Raw genomic sequence first — 24,193 nt, forward strand, 5'->3', positions numbered from 1 at the left:
CCTAATTAGCTGCAAAATGTTCCTTCAGCTGTTTTGTTTTAGTACCACTTGCTTTTATAGCCTTTTGTTGCCCCAGCTTAACTTTCTTGAAACATGTTGCTGCCATCAAATTCAAAATGAGCTAATATTTTTCATGACATAGTCAAATGTTTCAGGTTGAATAGTTAATATGTTTTCTGTGTTCTATTGTGAATCATTGCATTATATTTATATTTTTGACTTTTTGGAGGGAGTAAAGCAACTTGAGGTGATAGTTGGGAAATGGTGCAGCATAACCACTATTCAGTTTCTTTCAGTTTGCTGATTTACAGAAAATCATTGGGTGTAGTTTTGAGATTGTGCAGAACTAACTGATGAGCTCACTAGTGTCATGAGACTGATACTCAGTGAAACAGGCTAATCGTGATGATCCCAGTGACCCCTTTTCACACGTTTTCCCCCATGAAATTGGGAGGGGTGTGGGGACAGAGAACTCTTGACTCCCCCTTCCATTTAACCTAGAAACTTCTGTGTGGAAAAAAAAACAGGTAAACCCCAGTCATATTATCATTCAAATCACTGTTGTCATCAGTTGCTTCAGATGTAAATAAAGCATCAAATGCAGGTCATCGTGTTACTGCAAGTCAGACAGCATCATCATCTTGTTTTAGCAATGGTTTCCTGGCTTTGCACTGATCTGATCTCCTAGACCATAATTGCAGAGCAATTCCAACATAACCTATAAATAATTTAAAAGATAATCATTTATTTGCAATATGCTATTTAAAGTAATGGCTACAAAGGGGAAAAGCATTGTAGGGAGTGTGTATATTTCTTCAAATAGTCCAGATAACTGCATATCCAATGGCTTAAGTGGTCATCTTAAGTTTACAAATGACTACAGAGTTTCTGCAGGTTGTCATTTGTATCCATACCATCAGGGTAAAGGAGATGTGCTAGAAAATTTATGTATTTATAGACTCTTGATGTCATTTGCATGATATATTATAAGTGATTTATAATGGGCTAAAATTAGAAACAGACCAGCTGAACCAAATCTTGCTCCTTAATATAACAACAGATGTTATCATCCTGATGGCATCGGTGGAGAATAAATCTTTCTGTCATCATATACTTAAAGTGGTTTATCATCGCCGTCTTGCATAGCAAAGGAGGGTAATTAAGAGGTCCCCATTTAGCCGAGGTGTGAGGGGAATATACGGATCCGGTTTCTTCTGGCTCATGCTGAGACAGATGGATGGACACAGAACTGACTGTCTTCACTTTATCAGGAGAGTCTGCCACAACATGCACACATGGATACACGTGTCACTTTTTTTAATACAAAGAAATAGTGTATACATGTTGCTACATCTATAGATGCACACACATACACCCACGCTCTCACACACGGAGTCCAATCTGCCTCTTCATTTGCCTGTGATCCGCTAAGTGTTAGCAGCCAACTGTGATTATGCCTATAAAATCCTGAGCTGATTAGCTCACCCATAAGTCTCTTCTTTGACCTCAGCGCTGAGCCTTCAGTCATGAGCCATCTGAGGGACTGGCTACTGGCCAGATAGCACAATCCTGAAAGGATCTCTGATATAAAAGATGGAGATGTCCTCATCCAGATAAAGACAATGAGACATCATTTATCCCTTTCCTAAGTTTAGCTCATGGATAATCGTCATGCTGCAGCTATCAGGATAATTTTAGGTCCAGCCATCTGTTTTCCCATAAGGTCTCCATTATCGAACACTTAAATGAGTTTTTTGCAACACATCCTTCCCTGAAATACAGTCATTATTACAAGCAAATATGCAACAATAGTTTTCAGGTACTGAGCGTGAAGTGAACGTTTAATGAGATGAAACTCATCTGATAAACTCCTGCTGGCTGGCCAAGGCTGACAAGATGGATGTGTGCTGCTGTCAGCTGTTGAATATAAGCCTGTGCAAAGGTAGATCTATGCTGTATCTTCACCAAGGCAGAAACCGAGAACTTGAATCTGACTCAAGTTGGAGGGCTGCCACTCCCAGGAGTGACTCCTTAAAACTTGAAATTTCTGACTTCCGACTTATTTAGGAACGCACCAAAAGCATTGATTTAAATCCAACTGAGATGCTTTGGCACAACCTTAAACAAGTCAATAATACTTAAACCTCCCTTGGCTAATATTAATATCTGTTTCATGATCTAACCATCTAAGGTTGACAAATATGTAAAAAAAGAGAAATCAGAAAAGGGTCGAATACTTTTTCACAGGCCTGTAAATGTCAACAACCACAGATATTGACATGATTGGCTGAACTGTGTGAAAATGTCTGATATGGTGAAGTGTATGCTAATGAGGTGGTAACTCTTCAAAGTGTCTTCCTCTTACAGAGCCTCAGGATTATTCTCTGCTTGTGATTGCTCACTATGTTGTCAATGAGCCTGTTCTTAAAAAGTCGTTTAAGAACAGTAAATGTGTGAAGAAACAGTACTTCACACATTGTGGCCAACCCGTTTCACAGTTCAGTCATACAGCTAGCTCTTTGGTATGTAACGAGCACAAACATCTACTCCATTGTTGTGGGACAGAGAGTTTGCTGTAGAAGCAGTAATGGGTGTTTACAACAATTATGCAAAAGAAATTCACAGGTCAGCCAAGGTAAAAGTCCCTCTACTCCCACCCCACCTTCAGCACACACACACACACACACACACTCGCACCCATAAATAAACATCTTTGTCTCCAGAGTAGTTTAGTACCTCTAGCATTACCTGACAAGTAGCTATTATGTGAACAGAGTCACACAGGCAGCTGGAGGTTTGCTATTCTCTGAGAGAAGTCTGTCTATGTACTGTGCTTATAAAGGGGTAACATAAGTTTCTCTAGATGTAAGTGTATGTATATGTGCCTTGGGTGAAAGAAAGAAATCTCAATTCCAGATCAGAGAATTTCAAAAACTTTTGATGACTAAGTGGAAAAGAGGAGCACACACGAGCCCTTTTTTATGATTCGTAATCTGTCCTTTCAGAGAATAGTGGTTTTTGTTGGGAATGTCACTTTTGTTTATGTCTACATAAACAAAGGAGATGTATAATATGTAATATATAATCTCTCCAGGGTACACTGGAGAGATTATATATTTCATTTCACCTGGAAATGCCTGGAATAACCCGTTAAACCCGCTGTCGCCATGAACCAACTTTAGATAAGAAGAAGCTGATGGATGTGTATGGCGATTGAAACCCAGCTGTATGAGTTTTAGCTTTAGTCTGATTCAGCATCATGTCAAGAAGCCAAGAGTTAAAGACGAGTACACTCTCTGTCTTGTTCTGTGGTTCCATGTTATTGTATGACAGGAAGTCTGGATGAATGAAAAGTGCCCTTGTGCATTCTTTTATTGTTATTTGAGGGCCACCACTGGCCCGTGGGACACAGTTTGAGAACCCATCTTTTAGATTAAACTGAGTGGAAACATAAAGGTGCATTGTTGGTAATGCAGCAGAATTTTAAAGGTTTAAGGCTTTGTTGACAGTACACTGATAAACTGTTTGCAGTAAAAGCCAAATCCACATTACCAGGATTCAGAAAAAGTAGAGATATCTTCCAGGGCACAATGAAGCTTTAAAAGCAACACCTGTCATTAAAAGTATGAAGCTGATATGGCATATGTATAATAAAACACAGCAAAGAAGACACAGTACAACACTAGCATTTATTAGGAGTTATAATTTGAGCCAGTGTATAAAAAACATTCCCCAAATGTACATTTTTATCTCCCTCTTTCGTCTCTACTAGCTTCTTAAGAATTTGCCTGACTTCCACTGGGTTATTTAGCTATTCAACTAACTTGATCCATCTTATCCTTATCGGATGGTGGTGGGTTGGCAGTGTTTTCTGGCCAAAGACTTACGCAATTGGAAATTTAACAAAGGAGAGTTAGCATTGTGTAAGTGTGCAACTTTATAGCTTTAAAGTCTTTTTGGAATGTGGTCTCTTTGCAATCTTCACCCAAAAATCACATCAACATCTTTCCTCCAGTCTATACAACAGGATAAATACAGGTCTCAAAGCCAAGGATGGAAGAATGACTTGCTTGTGAAGGCTGAAGGGCACAATGGGGACTTGTGGCTGCATATTCGAACCTGTCATTATGCTAGCAGGGGATAAAGCAGACTCAGTGAGAGTAAACATAACTTATGATGAATTGCTCAGAAAGACACAGAGAGATCTTGCCAGAAGATTAATCTGAAAAGGAATTATATATTAGGCATAGTAATTTACACAATGTGTAAATAGTTTTTCATGCTCTAGAGCATCACATTGAAGATTCATGAAGAATAAATACTTCACAATGATGTTATCTCACTACGTTAAACTGTTGAGGCTACCTGTGACCAAGTGTTTCTCTAACAATAATGCCTCTGTCTCCTCGAGGTAGAGCAAAAACACAGACACTCTATAATCATGTGAAGATTAGGCTTTAAAGAGGCATAAACAAACCCAGACAGTGACAGCTTGCCCAAATGTGGGAAAGTCGACTGAAACAAAACCCCACAGCCACGATGACACAAAGCCTGACAAAAAGAAGCAATCCACCCAAACAGCTCAAAATGCATCTGGGAGGAGGGCATATGGCGGTAACTGACAGCAGGGAAGAGAAAGCCAAAGTTACTCATGACCCTTAGGAGTCATGTGAGTCAGTAACTTGAGCAAACTAAGTGCATCATGTTTCAAAAAGTTGGATATTTGAGAACGCGTCGACCTTGTGTTTGTTTGTTTTTTACAACGTGAGCAAACACCAGTTTATTGCTTTAACCCACTTAATCCCACTGGTCACAAAAAGGACCTGTAAAAAACCATTAAGCCATTAGAAGTTTCAAAGAATGTTTCTGAATTATGCATCAATACATTTTAAACAGGTACTGAAATACAAAAGTGTTTCAGTTAAATTTATGCAGCGTCACATGTTCAGCAGAACTTCTCACATGACTGGAGCTGGTTTTTCTCTGGTTAAACCATGAGAATAAGGTACAGCAAAGCGCCCAGATGAAAGGTTATTAAAGTATGTCAATATAAACATGTGGCCATTTGTTTTGGTACACATCAGGCGTCCAGTATTAACGTCTATAGATGTTCAGTTCTTCACCTTTGTACATCTCATCAGCAATAATAGCGACCGCACTCATGATGCAGTGTATCTGTGTACATACATACTCATACAGAGGTATGGTTCTTGTGCTTGCCATCATAATCACTGTCCTCAGTGACTGCGATGGCTGTGGTTCAGATATGGAGCATGAAGGGGACGTATGCATGTTGACATCCAGGTTGTTGAACTGCTGCAAACAGATCGTGATAGGAACAACATTGTCAGTGGTGATGATGCCCCCCTTCTCCCCCATATATCCCTCCCCTCCCCATGGCTAATAATGAAAAGATGTAAGCCTCTACCTACCAGCCAGAAGCACAGCTGCAGGTGGTCCCTAAAATATATCTAACTCCACCACTTTGGGAAGCGACCCCTGAGTGGGCATTTCACTCAGACCAGGAGGAGCTAATAGTCACCTCAGGCACTTCACACGTGACTGCAAACCAGGTGAGATCCTAAAACCTCTGAACCCAACACCTTCCACGCCTTGGTTACACCTAGAAATTCTGTCCATAAAAACTATGAATAAAATCTGTGACAAAGAGCAGCCCTAGTAGAGGCCAACACCCACCAAGAATTAGTCTGTTTTATGACTGGCACTACAGAGACGGGATAACTGGAACGGATAAAAACTGTCACGAAACCATGATTCCTTCAAAGGTTTACTGATGGCACATAATCTGGATATTCTTATGTTTGGGAAAAATTCTGGATTAAATAGGTTACAGGCTGCTGGGGAAAACAAAACACTGACACACAGTAGGAAGTTTAAAAGGATTTGTGGAATTTTTAATGGATAATGTGTGTTGAATTTTCATTAAAGTAACTGAACAAGTAAAAAAACAAAGCCTGTGTTCTCACGTGTATAATAAGATGTAATAAGTGGTTTTAAAGAGGAAAAACATAAGCAGACAGGAGGTTTTCCGCAGAGAACATCAACAGGAAAAGTAGGTGGTCTGTATTGTCATTGTATGATCCAATGTTTTGCATTTAAAGTGCTCTATTAAAACCCTATGATAAGTCATGATGAGCTAGGAATGTGATCTGTCAGGCCTTGCTTTGTAAGTTGCGGAAGTTAAGTTGGTGAATGTGGTATCATCTTCTTTTGTTTTATTCATCTCCTGACAGGCTGGGCTGAGAAAACAGCCAGGCCTGTCAGAACATGTGTTCTGAACATGCCAGTGTCATCAAAAGCCATGATATTGTTCATCCATATGCAAAACAGAACATCCAGACTGACGGTATGCCATGAAAATTCTTTGTCTATTATTTGCACATTATCTCATCGGTCCTTTCTGTCATAAATGAATATTTAATATTCACTTAAGCTTTTGTAGTATTTTGCCTCATTTTGGAGTCTTTTTTCTGTGAAATCTCCGCACCATTCAGGTCTTTTCTTTTTATCATGACCACATGTTCCCAGAGATCCTGGGCATCCGAAGCATGTGTATTATTTGATTAACCTCACATCCTTAAAATTCAGTTAGTCAGTTTATAAATTTCATTTTATGCTTTCCCCCACTCCAAAATGTTTAGGCACAATTGTGAGCAACCCAGAACCTAATGCATTTTGTCTGGTGATAAAATTAGTAAATATCATCACAGACTCACTACAGTGAGAGTTAGAAGCAATTAAATGTCTCAGATATGCAAAAATGATCATCAATGTATTTTAACCTCTGCAGAATTCATGTAACCATGAGGTCTTTGCTCAAATCAAATCAAACATAATCCAAATCATATCATAAAGCAAATTTAGAGTGAAAAGAAGCATATCCCCAACACTAATCTTAAAATAAATACAGCAGTATAGATACAAGGAATCAAAGTTGCTCCACACTCCACATGACAAGCCCCTGGCCAATGGCCAGCTTCTTCTATCTTGACTTGAGATACAAGAGATTTCTGATCCAGCAGTTACAGTACAGTACATTGCACCATGACCTGACAAATATTCACACTGCAGCAAAATCCTCCCTCTGTAGACGTATTCTTTTTATGTCTCAGCACCCATCCAGCGTCTTCCCCTTATCCCTTCCCCGAGGCGCGGTGCTGTTTTATGAATGAGCTGTTATGCAAGAAAAAGTGACCTGAATACAGACAGACAAAGAGGAGGGAGGGGGAGAGGAAGGGAAGGGAAGGAGGACTAAAAGTGCTGAGTGGCTGCATTTCAGGTGACATCACTCTGTTACAAAGAGAAAATACCAAATCATATGATTCATTACGGCTGTAATTGTTAGTACTATTCGGGCATTGTTATAAGTACGTGTTTCACCGGCTGGCATAATCCTGCTAAAACTGGAGATTTGCAGATGATTGTCATAATGTATAAGGTATAATCATCACAGTGACCTGATAAAGACCAGCACAGATTTCTGTGGTTATCACTGGATTTCTGCCAGGATGCAGTGACACCGGGCTTGGGCCCATGCATCTATTAGTAAGAGGGCAGCAGTTGCTCTTAAAATACAGTTTTTCATTGTAAATCCAAATGAGTGAGAACATGATTTTTTTTTTTTTATCTTGAGAAGATAAAGATTTGTCTGTGAAAATGTGGAAATAGATGAGAAGTCGAAGCATCCTTTTTCTGAACCGCTTATCCAGTTCAGGGTCATGAAGTTGCAGGGGCCCATTGAGTTTTCAGAAGGCAAAAGGTGAAGCGCACCCAGGCCATGTTATCAGTCTATCGCAGAACTAAGATGAAACGCTTTGTTCCAAAATCTTCCAAAATGAATATTTGTTTGCAACAACTTAGATCCCTGTGGATCTTAGGATTACCAAGATGACAATAAAGCTTCCAGCTTCAGGTGCATAGACACATATCAAAAAACATCCTGCATGGCAGCAGCTTCACCAAAGCTGACAAAAAAAGTGTGTCTTAGAAACAGCACAGGGTATTATTGGCACAGAAATGCCATCACAAGTGCGTCCTCAAAGCACTCTCTGCATGATGAGGACAGAGGACATCATAAAAGACATTCCACACCCTGGACACCATCTGTTTGAGCTCCAGGTCAATCCTCACATGCACAACCAGGCCGGAGAAAAAAAACCTCCAAATTCTGCAGCATGATTGAACTCTGAGTCTCCTCTATCTGACACGCTTATGTTTTGCTATCACTGAAGTGTGTCCAACTTTTACTATTTGACATGCTTATGTGTACAATGTGATCCCAGCTCAAATACACTACTAGATACTTTTCTACATCCTGAAGAGCTTAGTTGCATTCCTCTTTTTCAATAGCTGTATTTATACTTTTAAAAAACACTTGATTTGATTTATATCTCTGTATCATTGGTCTCTTTCTTGCCATGTCGTGTTCCTGACTTATTTATTTATTGAAATATGCACTAAAAGTGAGGATGACACAACTGGCTCTTGAATCATAGTAAATGGACACCTGCTTTTTCTAACTTCAGTGCGTTTGCACTCGCTGTGTTATCTTCCACCTTATGGCACAACTTATCTCTGATGATTGCGAGAGTTCTGGGTTGAGTCAGTTCTCTGTGCAGACATTTGATTGTTGTGCACTTAACCTTTTCTAAAAGTGAAAAACACATTTTAATATCAGAGCTGAAATATTAACTTAAAAAGTGATTAGTTGAGAAAATGACAGAAAACATGTTTGATTATAAAATAGTTCTGCAATTTTCTTATTAGTGAAAACACCGCAGATTCTCACATTTCACTGTGAATATCTGGATTTTTTCTTCTATTTGGTTTGGATTTTTGTTTTTAGATATTTATTGCTGTTGAACCATTTATTGGATGGACTGAAATAGAAGACCAAGTACCTGTGGTTACCAATGTTATGCTAAAATTTTCCTAAGTTATAAACATGACAAACAATATAGCTGCTAAATTATTTGCATGTGTCTGTGCCTCACAGACACTATCAGAATCAGAATCTTTATTGTCATTGTCATGAGAACAACGAAATTAAGAATGGTCACTGCTGTAGACCATAGACTGATAACAAAACATAGATACGGCCACCAAGACATCACCCAGTGGTTTGTGGACTACTTATCAGAAACATCGAGTTGGCATTTTTGCAGTAGCCATTAGGCCATTTACTGAAACACTAGAGCAGTACAACTGCATGGTCATATGATAATAATTAGCCAGACATGAATCATACTGCCTTTTTGTTGATTTTAATCTACATGGGGTCATAAATTAGAAAATTAAAATCATGTAAGGTTAAAGAATATTAGAAATTGAAGATCATGAACTCATTACCTTCACCAAAGAGGTTATGTGACCGATTCTGTTAGTCTGCCTGTTAGCAGGATTATATAAAATGTTATGCAGCGAGCATGTTCCCAGATCTTGGGACCGGCTCATTTTAAGAAGGGATCCATGCTCAGGAATTTTTGAAACATAACTTCACAAATACATACTAAATTAAAATGTGTAAAACTGGGAGACGTGCTCTTCTCAAGAAAATATCTAACGCATTTAGATCAAGCTACAATTCTGTATCCAGGCACTTATTTCATTTTTTTGGCCAAGAGTTAATCACTCTCGGACTCGGAAGAATAACTCAGACGAATAAACCAGACGAGTGACAACTGTTAATTGATATTGAAGCAACAAGCCAGAACACAGGGGAAGGCCTCACTGAGGGTCAGCAGCAGCTCCCAGTCGATGACTAACAAAGAAAAGGGACCGGGAGCGTGAGGCATCGAAACAATAGCAAATGGGTGTGTGCACCGATAGACGTATAACTGGAAGAAGAATGTTTGACATGTGGTTCAGCTCCTGATATTCACATATATTATTTGCAGTAGGACTTCTTCGTCTCAGATGTTGCATATTGAAGATACTTCAGCTTTATGGTTACTTTTACATCCATCTTTTATATACAGTCTATGCCGCAGTATCCCTTTTTAGTTCTTTGGTTAACATTTTACAGCTCAATCTGGAAGAAAAATCTGGATTAATCTGTACAGTAAAAATAGATTTTTAGGTTAAAAATTTAGAATATCACTCCTTATCTCTTCCTACAAGATGGTCAAAGGTCATAGGTCAGAATCTCAAGTATGCAGGAGCATACAGATAACTGATAAAATGCAGGCAGGTTGAACGTTTCATCCACTGCCTGAGATTTGAGCAGTACAATGGGGACACGGAGGAGGATCAGTCTTATTGATCCTGAAAGGGTGAAACATGGAAAACCACTACAGCTCAATTTGTCAAAACAAACGTTGTGACTGCTAAAACCTCACTGTCAGCACTGTCTGGCAGGTTATCGATCAGCACTGTCACCACAAGGATGACTCCCTCTGATACAGTAACACATTATCTTTTAGCACACAGTTGTAGGTTTGTTTACCAGTCTGGGTGGAGGTTACCTTGCCCAGGCCCCATGAAGAAATTCAGTGAATGGAAGCTATTAATTATTTACATTTAGCACTGCTGAGTTGGACTACCAAGCCCCATCTGATTCTATCTATAGTCTATGAGTGGGTGTGCCTGTTTATTATCTGATGAGACAAAATTAAATGAACTGGCACAATTTCAGGGTTGAACTGTTTTGTTCCATTAACCTCAGCTCCAGCCGCAGGGATCTGTGTGTGCTGGAAATGATGAGAAGTTAAACAAGTTCAGGCTCATTTCTGAGCCATGCTCTCCTGTGCCAGTGTCCACGCTATCATAAAGGCTGGCATAAATGCTTTTACTATTAGTTAAAGTATAATGGTGTTACAGGTCACACAATATTTCACAGCCACTACTGCTAAGTCAAAGTGGCATCAATGCACTGGTATCTTGGTTAAATTCAGCGCAAGGCTGTCTTACATTTTGGAGCTTCAGCAATCATTTCAAGACACACACACACACACACACACACACACACACACACACACACACACACACACACACACACACACACACACACACACACACACACACACACACACTTCACTCTTTCTCTGCAGTAGCTGTTACAAATAGATATGTGGAAGGATGGCCTGCAACAGCCTTGTGAGTTATGGATGAAAAACCCACAGGACTAGAAAAGCAATCCGTGCCACTACCTCACAATCACGCAAACACTCATGGCTGCAGACATAAGAACACGCACTAGCTCTTTTTTACTTAAGTCAGCCATTGAGATGATCTGTTTTATGGTGCGCTCTTTGCACCAGTACAGCTAAATGATGATACGAATGCATTTGGGTTAACAATTTCTTGAATGATGTGACAAAAAATGTGATGCACACTGTGACAAATAGTGGTTTAAAGGTAAAATTTGTGCAGTAATGCATTCTTTTGTGAATATAGTGTGTCTCGATGTGTTGTCATAATTTAAGGAGGTCGAACTAGATTCAGAGTACATGAGCTCAGACATGAAGATGCAGCATGAGGACTGATGCTTAGGTATAAGTCTATAGTTCCTTAATACATTTTATTTTAATAAACTATTGGGACTGGAATGTACTGTAAAATTTCTATTCATTGCATACAGTGGATACTGTAGTATATTTTACTGTAACTGTTTAGATTACAGCGAGTAGACTTCCCAGCTGCCAGGACTTTGCCACAATTTATCCATAAAATAAATTACAGTAGCTGTTCATGTACTTTGTTAGGTACAGCCGTGCAACAGCTGATTACCACAAATGTCTAATCAGCCAATCAAATGAGAGCAACTCAATGTTTTTAGGCATGCAGACATGGGTCATATGATGTGCGGAAATTCAAAGTGAGCATCATCGTGAAAATGAAAGGTGATTTAAGTGACTTTGAAGGTATAGAGGCTGTTGGTTCTAGACTAGTTGGATCGAATATTTCAGAAACTGCTGATCTTCTGAGATTTCGCCCCATAACCATCTCTAATGTTTACAGAGAACAGCCTGAAAATAAGATAATATCTAGTGAGCAGCACTTCTTTGGCTGAAGATGCCTTGTTGATGCCAGTCAACAGAGAAGAATGGCCAGACTGCTTCGGCCTGAGGAAGGAAGGCAACTGTAACTCAAATAAACAACTCTCAACACATTGAAGCAAATGGGCTACAGCACATGACCATAGTGAGTACCACTACCATCAGCTAAGAATAGGAAACTTAGCAGCAATTTCCAATGAATCACCAACATTTTGATGGCAAAAGATTGGAAAAGACATCCTGGTCTGATGAGTCGTGATTTCTGTTGCAATATTTCAGTGGTAGAGCCAAAATTTTGTGTAAACAACATTGCCTTGTTTGAATGCTTCATCCTGGTGGTGGCAGTGTAATGGCATGGGGAAATCTGGGCACACCTTTGGTCTCTTAGTAACAACTGAGTGTTGTTTAAATGCCACAATGTACCCGAGTATTGTAGCTGACCATATCCATGCCTTTAGGACCACAGGGAATCCATCGTGTGATGGCTGCTTCCAGCAGGATAACACACCATGTCACAAAGCTCAAATGATCTCAAACTGGTTTATTAAACATGACGATGAGTTCACTATACTCAAATGGCCTCCACAGTCAGATCTGGGATTTGGGAAGTGGTGGATCAGGGTATCCTAATTATGGCTGTGCAGCTGACAAATATGCAATCACGTCAATATGGATCAAAGTCCACCACCTTTTTGAATCGATGCCATTAAGAATTCTGCCAATTCTGAAAGCAAAAGTTGTAACCAAAACAGTGTAGATATACAAGTCTACTAACTGTGGGAGAGATAATACTGACTTTTAAAGAACATATGCATTTATAACTAGGTGGTCTCGTGTTTGTAAATGTCTAATCTGAATATCTTGTTCATGTGTGATATAAAGTAGCATTGTGTCATGTCATTACTTTGGACCCACTTATGCTACATTATTCAGAACAGCCCACCCTGTCCTGAAAATGAAAACCTGCTAACATGCCCAGCTGAAACGTGGGTTGATGTAAAAATGAAAAGAACCCACGAAGCTACTTCAGGTTCAAAAGGTTAAGGATTTATAAAACCCAATTATTCAAAAGTGGTTTTAAAAAAAGTGCCAAGTCCTAATTTGTATTCACAACAAGCTCCTCTAATCACTGCGTTCATTAATATTCCACTGCAGCTGTCTTGTATAACATCTCCTTTACCTAAAGCTCCTGGTTGGTTTTTGGGTACCTGCAGTGGCCAAAAGGAGGGATTCCCTTTTGGGTAGCTGACGTTTGTTTTTCACGCATGGAGGGTAACAAGAACAGTTATATAACTTCAGGATGGTTCAGGTTAGATGACTCTGACTGCAGTCTCCCTATACTTCATTTGCAGTGGGATAGAGAGGAGGCGTGGGGAATTGGGAAACAGAGGAGGGAAGATGTAGGATGAAATGGGGAAAAAAAGGAAAAGGGAAGGAAGAGGAGGGGAAAAGATAGGGGGCGGTGAAGAGGATAGGGAGAATAAAAGTGGAGAATGAGAGAAAGTTGGAGAATAAGAAGAAGAAAAGTATAAAGGAGACAACGTAAAGGGAGAGAAGGGAAAACTTGAGGACAGGAAAGGGCAAAGAAAAAACAGGAAGGAATGCAGAAGGAGGATGAAATGCAAGTATTTACACAGTGTGGAAATATGATGAAGAAATGGAAAAGTAAACAGAAAAAGTAAAAGAGTGAGTGATTTCAAAGAAGACCAGCAAACTCACCACTTAGAAAACTGAACCATATCCTCCGAGTACTGACCGACACGGGGTTTGCGTTTCAAGTTAGTGGTGATTCCGATTACAAGCAACAGTCAAAACAGGATGTCTGCCATCACCTGTTGGTTCAACATCACCAGCATGTGACCGGAATGTTTTCACCTGCAGTCAGCAATCCCTGTGAGACATGATCCGGTGTGTCACAGGAGCAGAGCTATGTTTAGGATTTTGGCTCCATGTCCTCTAAAGCAGCAATCACTGTAGATGTAACTCAGTATTGTCACGTGCTTATATCTGTACACTGTACTTAGTGCCAGAATAATGGCCTTTTGTAGTATAGTTGTACAAACAATTGTAGCTCCAAAGTGCAAAACAACAAAACCAAAAACCAAACAAAAAACAGAAAACATGACATTTTGCACAACACAATATTAAAATACCCAACAAACATGTTTGCTGGGCTAATTTTCCCTCCCATAACAACAATTATTTGCGGCTTGGTTGGTCTTGGACTAAAAATGAACACCATTATCTGAAGCCAAGAGCCCGCTGAAGTTTATGCTGCACTGATGTTTCAAATATTTTATCCATACATTATACTCACTACTAATTATGAGGTATCTGTGTGATGCACCTCCAGAATTTACAGATGCATCTTGCTAAGCAGACATGCTAGCATTGGCAGCTAACATAGCTTTACATTGACATCCCCAAAATGGCTATGTTCGTCTTTAATAAACTCACCAGCCACTTCATTAGGTACACACATTTACCTGTTCATTAACTCAAATATTTAATGAGCCAGTCACATGGTAGAAACTCCATGGCATGTAGAAATGGTCAAGACAGCCTGGTGAAGATCAAACTGAGGACTAGAATGTGGAAAAAGTGACTTTGAATGCAGTAAGGCTGTCGCTGCCAGACTGGCTTGAATGAATTTCATATTTTACTGCAAATCTTCCTGGGTTTTATCCACAAGATCATCTCTCTGGTTTACAGAAAATGATTTAAAAATAGAAAGGATCCATGAGTCAAATAATCACTACAAATCACACCAATATATTTAAAAATCTCATAATTAGTAAAGTCTTTCAATATGCCCTATAAAGCTAGCTACAACAAACCATAAAATCTGGTTCAAGTAATACAAGGTCATATGTGAGGTGATGATTAACCATGTCTCAGAGTAGTAAACCGGAGAAGGACCCAGATTCTTAAAATCATAATCAACCAAAATTATATATATATTTATAAGAACATGTAATGCTTTTGATGCCGGCATGTTTGAACTCATATGTAAACGTGAGGAATGTGACAAGTTATAATGATTAAGACTTTGAAATCTGACTCCGAGCAGAGATTTTCTGAGGATGACCGCTGCAACAACAAACCCTTCCCTTTCCAGAGACAAATGCCTCTGTAACTGGTTAATGTTTTGCAGAAGCTACAGATAGCAAGAGGGGATCGTTTACTGCACATTCATTCAGAGAATGGCTACATACCCGCCTGAATGACTCACAGTTGTCATATAAACTAAGCCATGGAGTCATAAAACATTGTGAAACATTTTTCCCAGGTGATGAAACATGAGGCCTTCAAGACAGGTGACTCCTGCAGATAGTTAAGAGAAAATACTGAATGCATTCCATCAGGTATTCAGATGTTTAAAATACCTGTTAAGATGTGACCAAACTGAAAAGAACACAAATCTTGAGGAAGAAGTCTCAGGCTCCAGGTACCTTTGCTTGTAGCGCCATCTGGTGACAATGGTGATAATATATGGCTGGCTAATACACTCACAATAAATGATAATAATAAATTTAAAAGATTTTCTAAGCTTTATAAGATGCAATAACCTTTGGATTATGTATACAAACTCTATGCCCACCTATTTATCACAAATCAACCAATCACATGGCAGTAATTCAGTTAATTTGGACATGACATAACTGCTAAAAATGCACATCAGAATGAGGAAGAAAGGTCATGTGTCCTGGTGTGAGAATTTCAGAAACCAGTTGTCTTAAACTTGGACGTTGCTCACAGGGTTTCTGACTCAGTATTTTTGGGTGTGCCCACAGCAAAAAGGTTTTGTGGATGTGCATACTTCTCCGCCCCGAGTTATGAGTAAGAGTTCACTTTGTGTGACTCAGCATGGTTAAATCTGTGGTTGTCTCCCTCCGCTGGACATGAATGGTCCTACTGCTTGCAAAAAATACGAAATGTCTTAAGGATGGAGTATTTAACACGCTGTTCAAAAATTAGCACTCTGTCATCAGAGTATACCTCAAACTTAAAGGGCGTCCAGTTATGAAGCAAAAACCAGTGTGAATCAGTTTCACCTACTGTGGTCCAAAGGAAAGTGACAACATGTGCAGTGGAGAGGCAAGAAAAGCCAGCTAAGGGAAAGGAGATTGTTTTATAGGTGTTGGCCGCAGATCATTGCTTTCCCTTTATTCTAATGAATTTTTCTCTAGTTTTGTTTTTTCTCAGTGTGCTTGTCAGATGCCATCCGTGTGTGTTGTCACAAGGTTTGCTGTGTCTCCCGGCAGCAGACACCAGCAGCAGGGCTGGTAACAAAGTTCCCACACGTGGGACTAATAAAGGTTATCTTATCTTAACATGAAAGAAACTCATAAGCCTTGAGCTCGTTTTGTGTTTTTTTAGGGTGTAGAATAAATCTTAGCTGTAAGCTTTCAGCTCTGGAAACATCCATCCATCCACACATTAAACAGACTCCTCTTACTTACTCAACTCAGTTTATTACCAGAGTGTTTGAAGAGCCATGTATGCAAATGCACTGAAATTACTGACAGAACTTTTTTTTTTTTTTTAATTCATCACATGGGGAGTTGATTATTCACTTTGAGCTCAGTATGTTGATCAATATATTTCAAAAATCCAGTGACTGTTTTTTTTCCTTTAGATTACCATCAAGTCCCTCAGGGAAACAATAAATTAACCAGGTTTTAAGCCGTGCTCCGTCTTCCAGGCTTCCGCAAATATAGCAGTTAGAGTTAATATTTCTGGACACCATCAAATCTAAGCAAAGCCTGTGATAATCCAAGAAAAAAAAAATGAAAAGCTACAAACAGGTTTCGGTCAGTCCTCTCTCAGATGAGCCACAATGAAGCAACATGAAGGGTACAGGCAATGTAGCAGTGAGCCTTTAACGTTATTTGATCTCTTTTAAAAGGAAAGTTTCTATATTTTCTGAAGTGTTCATCAAATTGAATCACACCCTGTGGGATTATCGTACAGTGTGCGTGACATCCATTCTCTTTAGCCAATCAAAAATCCTTTTGAAGTTGAACACGTTTTATTTGTAACACCGCTCTTCCTGCTTCCACAGTGACCAAATTTACCCACGGGAACTGATTAAATGTAAAAGCAGAAAACTCTGAAAACAACCTTGTAATCAATGGCAAGAACTGCAACTTCCCCCTTAAAGAAAACACCCCCTTCACCTCTGGCGTCTAGTTTGAACCGTCTTGTTATCAGCTTGGTTATGATACATGAAGTGACACTGAAAATAAAATCGAAAACAGGCAACAGATACAGCATGGACAGATAGTTAAAAATGAACATAAAACCAACAAGTTAACTTCCTACACTTAAAAAGCTGACGTCATTTTCAACACACGCTACTCTGCTATGATATTTACAGTTTCTTTCAACACTGACCATCATCTGCCTCCCTTAATGTGTTGGGAATGACTTTTTAAGGCTGTGGAAGTACTCCGCCCACCCTCCCCAAACTAAACAGGGTCTGAAAACTGAGAAGGAAAAAATGAATAAAAGAAAGATTGAATCAAGTTTCTGAGACTTGCTGAAGCTTTCGGACAACAGGCTTACAACCAACCAGCAGCACTTGTATTACTGCAGGAATCCCCATTCAATGGATTCTAATCAGAACATTTGTATCATCTTTTCTACACACCTGACTCCAATGGTAAGGTGTGAATGAATACACAAAACCTGCAGGATACTAGGCACTGACTAAATTCGTTAAAACATGAGCTGTGGCTGTGAAGGAATATGTATTCCCCATTAGCAAACCTGGCACTTACATTAGGGGCAGCTTGTATAAAAGTTTGAGGAAGCATTTCCTGTGTGAAATCCTTCCGATTCACCCCTGCTGTGCATTTAAACTGCTGTTTTTGCTTTCCCCCCCTTCCAATTGTTTTGGGTCCCCCCCCCTCTAAATTAGTTTTGGGAACCTACATTATTAATAGTTTGTGTCATTTACTATTTCTACCGGTGCAGTGCTGAATTAACACATAAAGACATACAGATGTGTTGACAAATAATGCATGTGTTAAAAGAACGACAGCTTTAATGCATGTACACTTTGCAAACGTACCAGTATGTGCCTGGTTAAAGACAACACATTGTATTGTGAGTTTTAAGACTGTAATGGGGAGGGTCTCATTCTCTGTCCATGCATTTAAATAGCAACACAGGGGAAAGAAAACAAACAATCAAACAAAAAAAGAAAAAAAGAAAAGAAAAGAAAGAAAAAAAGGCTAACACACATTTAACACGTCTTAACATATGTCACCCAGAGGTCTGCTGCTCATGTCATTTCTTTCAGATAGATTTGGACTTATAATATTTTTTTTCCTCTTTTTTTGTGTCCGTTAAATTCAAATGACAGAATAGGAGTATATTTTGTGGATCACATTCAGACGCCTCGATTCTCTTCTTCTATACTTCACTGTTGCCTGCGTAGAGCCTGGTCCATGTTCGGGCTGAGGAGGAAACAAAACAAGAGGCTTTTGTTTGGTATGAGGGCCATCGGCTGAGTAAATAACAGTAAATAAGTAGAGTGCTGCAAGGTCCCAGAACAGGTAGCAAAAGCACCTGAGAGGTCACAGGACTTCCAAATACAAAATTTTAATATTTAGGCTTTTCATTTCTGTGTTGCTTGTTTTTGATGCTTTACATACTTTAAACTTTATTATGTTTAGAGTTTGGATTGTAGATAGAGGAAAACAAGAACATCATGTTGAGCCATGCGAAGCTGATTTCACACAAATAACTATTGATATCCTAAAACAAAACCAAAAAAGGCTTCTGATCTCATTATGTGTTTCTGCTTTTACAGTCAAACCACAAGCAGAATATTTAAATGATGTATTGGTTTGGTTAGTCACAAAGATTTCCATGGAAACTGGCAGAGAAACCCTGTTTTTACAGCCCATCTCAGACTGCCTTTAACAACACGTAAGAATTTGTTTCATGATTGACTGCTGCGCATACACGCATGCATTTTATTATCTCCCTTATTTAGCGGGTTTCAACTGATACCATCAAGTGAGTCACGACCGAGGAATTTCATTGTCATTGTACACTCAGAAGTGGCATATCAGCCGAGACAAACCAATCAACTTCTTTTACTAGACTCTCCAACAAGATCATTAGGTGCAGACCTCCATGAGCATCAACTTATTTTCTTAAGCTGATAAAATATATGCTTCACAAAATGTTGGGAGAATAACAAATATATGCAGCTCTCACGTGCGTCATCTGCCAAGCAAACTTGAGAACTGTTACTATCACCTGGCTTTATTTACAGTAGGTCAGCGAGCTGACCCCTCCCACAAAGTCACCAACAGGTTTGTTGTTTTGTTTTCTGGTTGCTATTCTTCTCCTCCCAGGAAATGAACCATAAAGAAAACCATCATCTCAGCTTTGGCTAATTTGCAGCTATTTGTAAAGTGGCTGACAGTTAAGGTCAAGACCTGAGCTGTTGTTTGTTACCATCTGTCACAGCACTTCTCACACTGAAACCTGTGACCACCTGTGGCAGCAGAAATACAGTTTAACAAAGCCCATCCCGAGTGATCTAATAGAAAAAAAATAAATCTTCTCCTCACCTGTCTCAATGGCTTGGCTTTCATTTTTCTTCCACTGCTCTGCAACATCATTTGCCAGTGGATCATCTGGATTGGGAGCACTTAATAATGCCTGGATAGATAGCAACACTGTACGGATCTGCAGGGCTGGAGACCACTTGTCTGTGGGAAGATCAGGAAAAAGAGGAACAGGCTGGTGGGTTTAATGGGAAAAGAAACAAATCTGATGGTAAACCTATTGTCAACAACTTGCTAGTGGCAGAAAAGGAAAGCAGTCAATATCAGGGCTCAGCTGATCAGAAAGGCAAGGTAAAGAAAAAAAAACATATGAGGGAGTAGCAGTCCTTTAGTGCTGATCAGTTTGCTAAACAATCTCTTCTATTTTCCACATTCCCTTCTAAACATATATGCAAACACAGCTGCATGCTTTCCTGATACATTTTATATACCAATTTGCTTTCCATTACCACATAATATCAAGATAATAAAAATTAAATCCATGATTCTATCATTGTATAATAATGCTTATGTGCTCAAATAAATTATAAATACATTTGTTTGCTCAACAGAAAATGCAGAGACTTTGGGATTGTCATAATCTACGCTGCATATGATCGTTAAAATAATCGAAAGAAATCAGTGAACACAAGGCACGAGAGAACTGAAACAGACTCGATTCTGCAGCAGAAATCAGTGCACGGGCTCAGGAACAACCACTGAACAAAGTTTGTCTCTGCACTCATAAAATAAAGAGAAAACTCAGCTGCTTAAAGAAAAAGAATCTAGAAGCAAGCTGTCGAATGGCAGCTTTCTTCCTGTGGACCTGAATTGTGAAATTTTATTGCATTTTTTTAAATCAAATACACCTCTAAAGAGGAAACACCTCGCTTGTCATCAGAAAAGCTGATGCAAAACAAAGGCTTTGTCTCCAATCATTTAAAATGTGTTACAGATATAAAACTTAAAATGAGCCTTAAAAAAAATCTGATATTGTCTTTGCTACAATTTCACTTAAATAAAATAGTTTAATCATAATGAAATCATCACATAAAATATGGCTGTACAGTGTTCCAATCTAATGTTATCTATCCCATCCCCCAAATCTTGATCTAGAACACATGTCATGAATTAATCTTCCTTTTTCTTACAAATACAATTTAAAAACTCATATTTTGACGTTAACAATAAATCAGTTCAGTATAACATGAAAATGGTTCGTATTATTTCCACGCCCTACTGAAAGTAATCACCTAACTTCATTCTTCTTTCAGACGATGAGTTCTTTATATAAAATTGAAGGTATACTTTTCTCTACAACAGGCTTTAACATGTCGGATGTTCACTGCCTGCTCATTGCAAAAACAGAACAATGCCAATGCAAGTAAGTGTTTTCCTAAAGCATTATTATTATCTCTCTTATTCAGTGGGTTTCCACACATTTGTACTTGGAATTGCAAGTAAATGAACTTGTGACTGCTATAAAGGCATAAAAGCCATAAGCTTTAACTGTTTGATGCTCCTCACTTTTACAAAGCAATAAGAAAAAAGCTGCAATCAAGTCCTGCAGAATGCTGTCAGTGTTGTTTCACACCAACATCAACCAGAAAAAGAAAACAGGATGTAAATTTTTTTTTTTTAAAAATTCATGTCGATTATTTTTATCTCACGGTTTTCTTACCTTTCAAAATGTCTAAACATATTCTTCCCAGTTTGTCAACATTGGGGTGATAGATTTTGGTCATGAATCGCACTTTGGGAGCTGCCATGGGATACTCTTCTGGAAGAAATAGTTCAAGTTTAAATGTGCCTCCTTCAAAGGGAGAATCTTGAGGCCCTGCAATGAACACATGGAAGTAGCGTGCATTCCCTTCATCAGGCGTAGCAGTGATCCCTGGAACAGGCTCTGCCATCAACCGCTGCGTTTCCTGAGCAAGGTCATAGTGAGAAACACAGTTGTTGACATTTTGAATTTAAAAAGGAAGAAAAAGTGTTGCATGAAGAACTGTAGGAGGGTGTCAACAACAGACTTTTAAGTGCATAATGGTTCATAATACACAATTTCACCCCGCTTAGTCACACAGATACTTTCCACTTTACCCTATATATAGACAAGAAAACATTTCCACAAGTTATTTAAAATGGAAACTAAAGGCAGTCAAGTGTCCGTGCAGTGCCTCGCACTGACAAATAATTCAGTGGCTCCACTTTATTTTAATCTAAAAAAAATTTTGAAATTCAACCAATCATTTCACAATACCTAAAACAAGCCTTCTCTCTCCATTGCCTCCTTTATTTCTTGTAGTCTTTTTTCCCCTTCCTCACATTGTACTTCTGTTCATGCTTTAGAGAAGTGGTTCTTATCTTTAATATGGAAATATTTTTGTGGCAGAGTACAAACATTTTTTTAAGCAAAAAATACAGTTGCAATAAAGAGTATGTGAGCCAAAAACTGTGGTTTCAGACTGCTCTAAACAAAACTGCAGTTCAAACCTTCCGTTTACGAGGGGCAGCCAATCAGAATCACATTAGCTTAAAGGGAGCTCTTCAAATAGCTTTTCTTGCTAAAACTCTGAGACATCAACAAACAAATTAGCCAATAAATAATCGCTGTTTAAAGAAGCAACCAGTTATCAGATTGACTGCAGATTTTTTTTTGCCTGTCAATCTGAATAAATTTGTCCAGATTACTTTTAGAAACTGTTTCAGTGCAAGGATCGTTCCACTTTACTGAGTGTATTAACTGCTAAAGAGTTTTACCGCAATGAACACTGTGCGAAAATGAACAAGGGGGAAGTAGACTATCTATTTAAGATTTCTGCATTCGCTTGAGCAGGTGCACCAAAACATCTGCAATAAACAGGAAGGAAACTGATTCACTCTTAGAATTAGAAAAAACAAAAACGTTTCTTTGTTGTGAATGTAAAGCAAAATGCCACAGGTTTATAAACAGAAGCTGATTCCGGTTTTCCCACTTTGCCTACTGTCGTGTTACTGGTTGTGAAAACCTGTTAAACCTGAGGAAGAGCTGCTAGACGTAGCGGAAAAGGCTGATCGCGCCCACTGCCGGGCCTGGCCGAGCGAAGCTGCGGTGAGGCTAAGGGAGGAGACCGCAGCCCTTAAGGCCTTGCATTTCTGTTTTAGTTCCATATATTTTAATACAAAAACTAAACAAAAGGTGACATGCTCGCGTAGTTGGGCTCGAACATATGTTTCGTGAGCACAAGGGCAGCGCTTCACATCAGCATCAGACATGTGTACTAATCGGCAACGCTAAAACTGCTAGCCTAGCTCACTTAGCAAATCCATTCATAGGGCGACTGGGACAAATTTCTACAATCAGTCGAGTCATACTGAAAATGTAAGAAAGCAATAACTTTAACATTGCAAATTAAGCGAGTTAAGAACTCCTCACGTATAAAAAATTCAACCACCGTCACAGCAGAATTCACTAAACGGAAGTGGCAAACAAAACACAGACAAGCGAGCTAGCTCGACAGGAGCTAAATGTGCTAGCCTTGCTAACGCCAGGCTACACGCGAGATGACTGCACGTCTATGTCCATATTGGCACTGAATAACCGCTATAAAATACATTCAACGGCTCATTATGATATATACATATTGTCCGATGACAGGAGTACCTTTACAATCCTACGAGGCAGACCGGCCATCTTGTGTTAGCTATTATATTTTTAGCCGTTGACTCGCCTTCTCTTCAGGTTGAATTGACTGAGCTGCTGGGGCGGGGACAGATAACTCACGCTTCCGGTGGCTTCAGATGACGTAGACAAGTATGCTGATGTCTAAAGACTTCCATGTAAATTATAAATGCTGCAATACTAAATAAATGAACAAATAAAACATATTATGAATCTGAAACTTTAGTTAAATGTTTTCAAAGGGTTCTGAATATATATATCTTTTTAATGCTGCTATTACTATTTTAAGAAGACAAAATAAAAGGGCCATTCTACAATTGCAGGAAAATTTCTGTCACACCCCAGAATTTGAAAACAGTCTATGCACAAAATACTAAAACTTTAATTTGATGTGTAAATCACAGCTGCTCTTGTTAAATAAGTGGTTCACACATATGGTTTAAAATACATAACAGCCTTGGAGAATTCCCCAAATCCCAATTTGTCCCAACGTCTTAACAGCCAAACTGGTTGTCAAGTATAAGATTTTTTTAAAGTTATGAATCAGCTTTCTTTATTTTATGAATGCATGTATCTTGTAATTGTTGAACGACATAACAAAGAAAAAGTGACATATCAAGTCACATGCACACATCACGGGTAGACCAAAGGGCAGTCCACTTTATTATCTTTTCTGACTGCATTGCGTGTATTTCCTTAACTAATGCAACCCTATTGCCATATTACCAAAGGAAGCTAAATGAATTTCAAAGATTTCTTCCTTTATTTGTATAACGACATTCATCTTTGACTTTCACAGTCCATTTCACTCCACAGCTTACATCTTTTTATGAGAAAACATTAATGCTAGCACAGATTTGCAACCTTGTTACTTATACTTGTTTCCACGCAAACTGCCATACAGTGGGGCAAAAAAGTATTTAGTCAGCCACCGATTGTGCAAGTTC

At 38.9% G+C, this 24,193-nt stretch overlaps 1 protein-coding gene across 1 annotated transcript; it reads right to left on the bottom strand.

The window, feature by feature from the left end:
• Positions 1 to 16,472: 16,472 nt before the first annotated feature.
• Positions 16,473 to 23,386, bottom strand: ube2nb (ubiquitin-conjugating enzyme E2Nb). Its single transcript, XM_086268650.1, has 4 exons — positions 23,229 to 23,386; positions 21,267 to 21,513; positions 19,610 to 19,750; positions 16,473 to 18,481 (listed from the first exon to the last, which is right to left on the bottom strand). Exons 1-4 carry the CDS (start codon positions 23,256 to 23,258, stop codon positions 18,438 to 18,440), a joined length of 462 nt encoding a protein of 153 aa, XP_086124776.1. The 5' UTR covers positions 23,259 to 23,386; the 3' UTR covers positions 16,473 to 18,437.
• Between the last annotated feature and the right edge of the window lie 807 nt (positions 23,387 to 24,193).

Source organism: Aulonocara sp. 'chitande type north' Nkhata Bay, linkage group LG17 (assembly GCF_057382095.1).
Source record: "Aulonocara sp. 'chitande type north' Nkhata Bay isolate Kocher_YH1m ecotype deep benthic linkage group LG17, A_spYH_male_GT1.1, whole genome shotgun sequence".
NCBI lineage: Eukaryota > Metazoa > Chordata > Actinopteri > Cichliformes > Cichlidae > Aulonocara > Aulonocara sp. 'chitande type north' Nkhata Bay.

Bases quoted from the DNA above. Each gene is read 5' to 3' on its own strand.
- ube2nb (XM_086268650.1), bottom strand. From the start codon at position 23,258: ATGGCCGGTCTGCCTCGTAGGATTGTAAAG. The intron at 21,514-23,228 runs GTACTCCTGTCA...GACCTTGCTCAG, and splicing joins TGCCTCGTAGGATTGTAAAG to GAAACGCAGCGGTTGATGGC. The intron at 18,482-19,609 runs GTGAGGAGAAGA...TTTCCTCCTCAG, and splicing joins AAGCCAAGCCATTGAGACAG to CCCGAACATGGACCAGGCTC.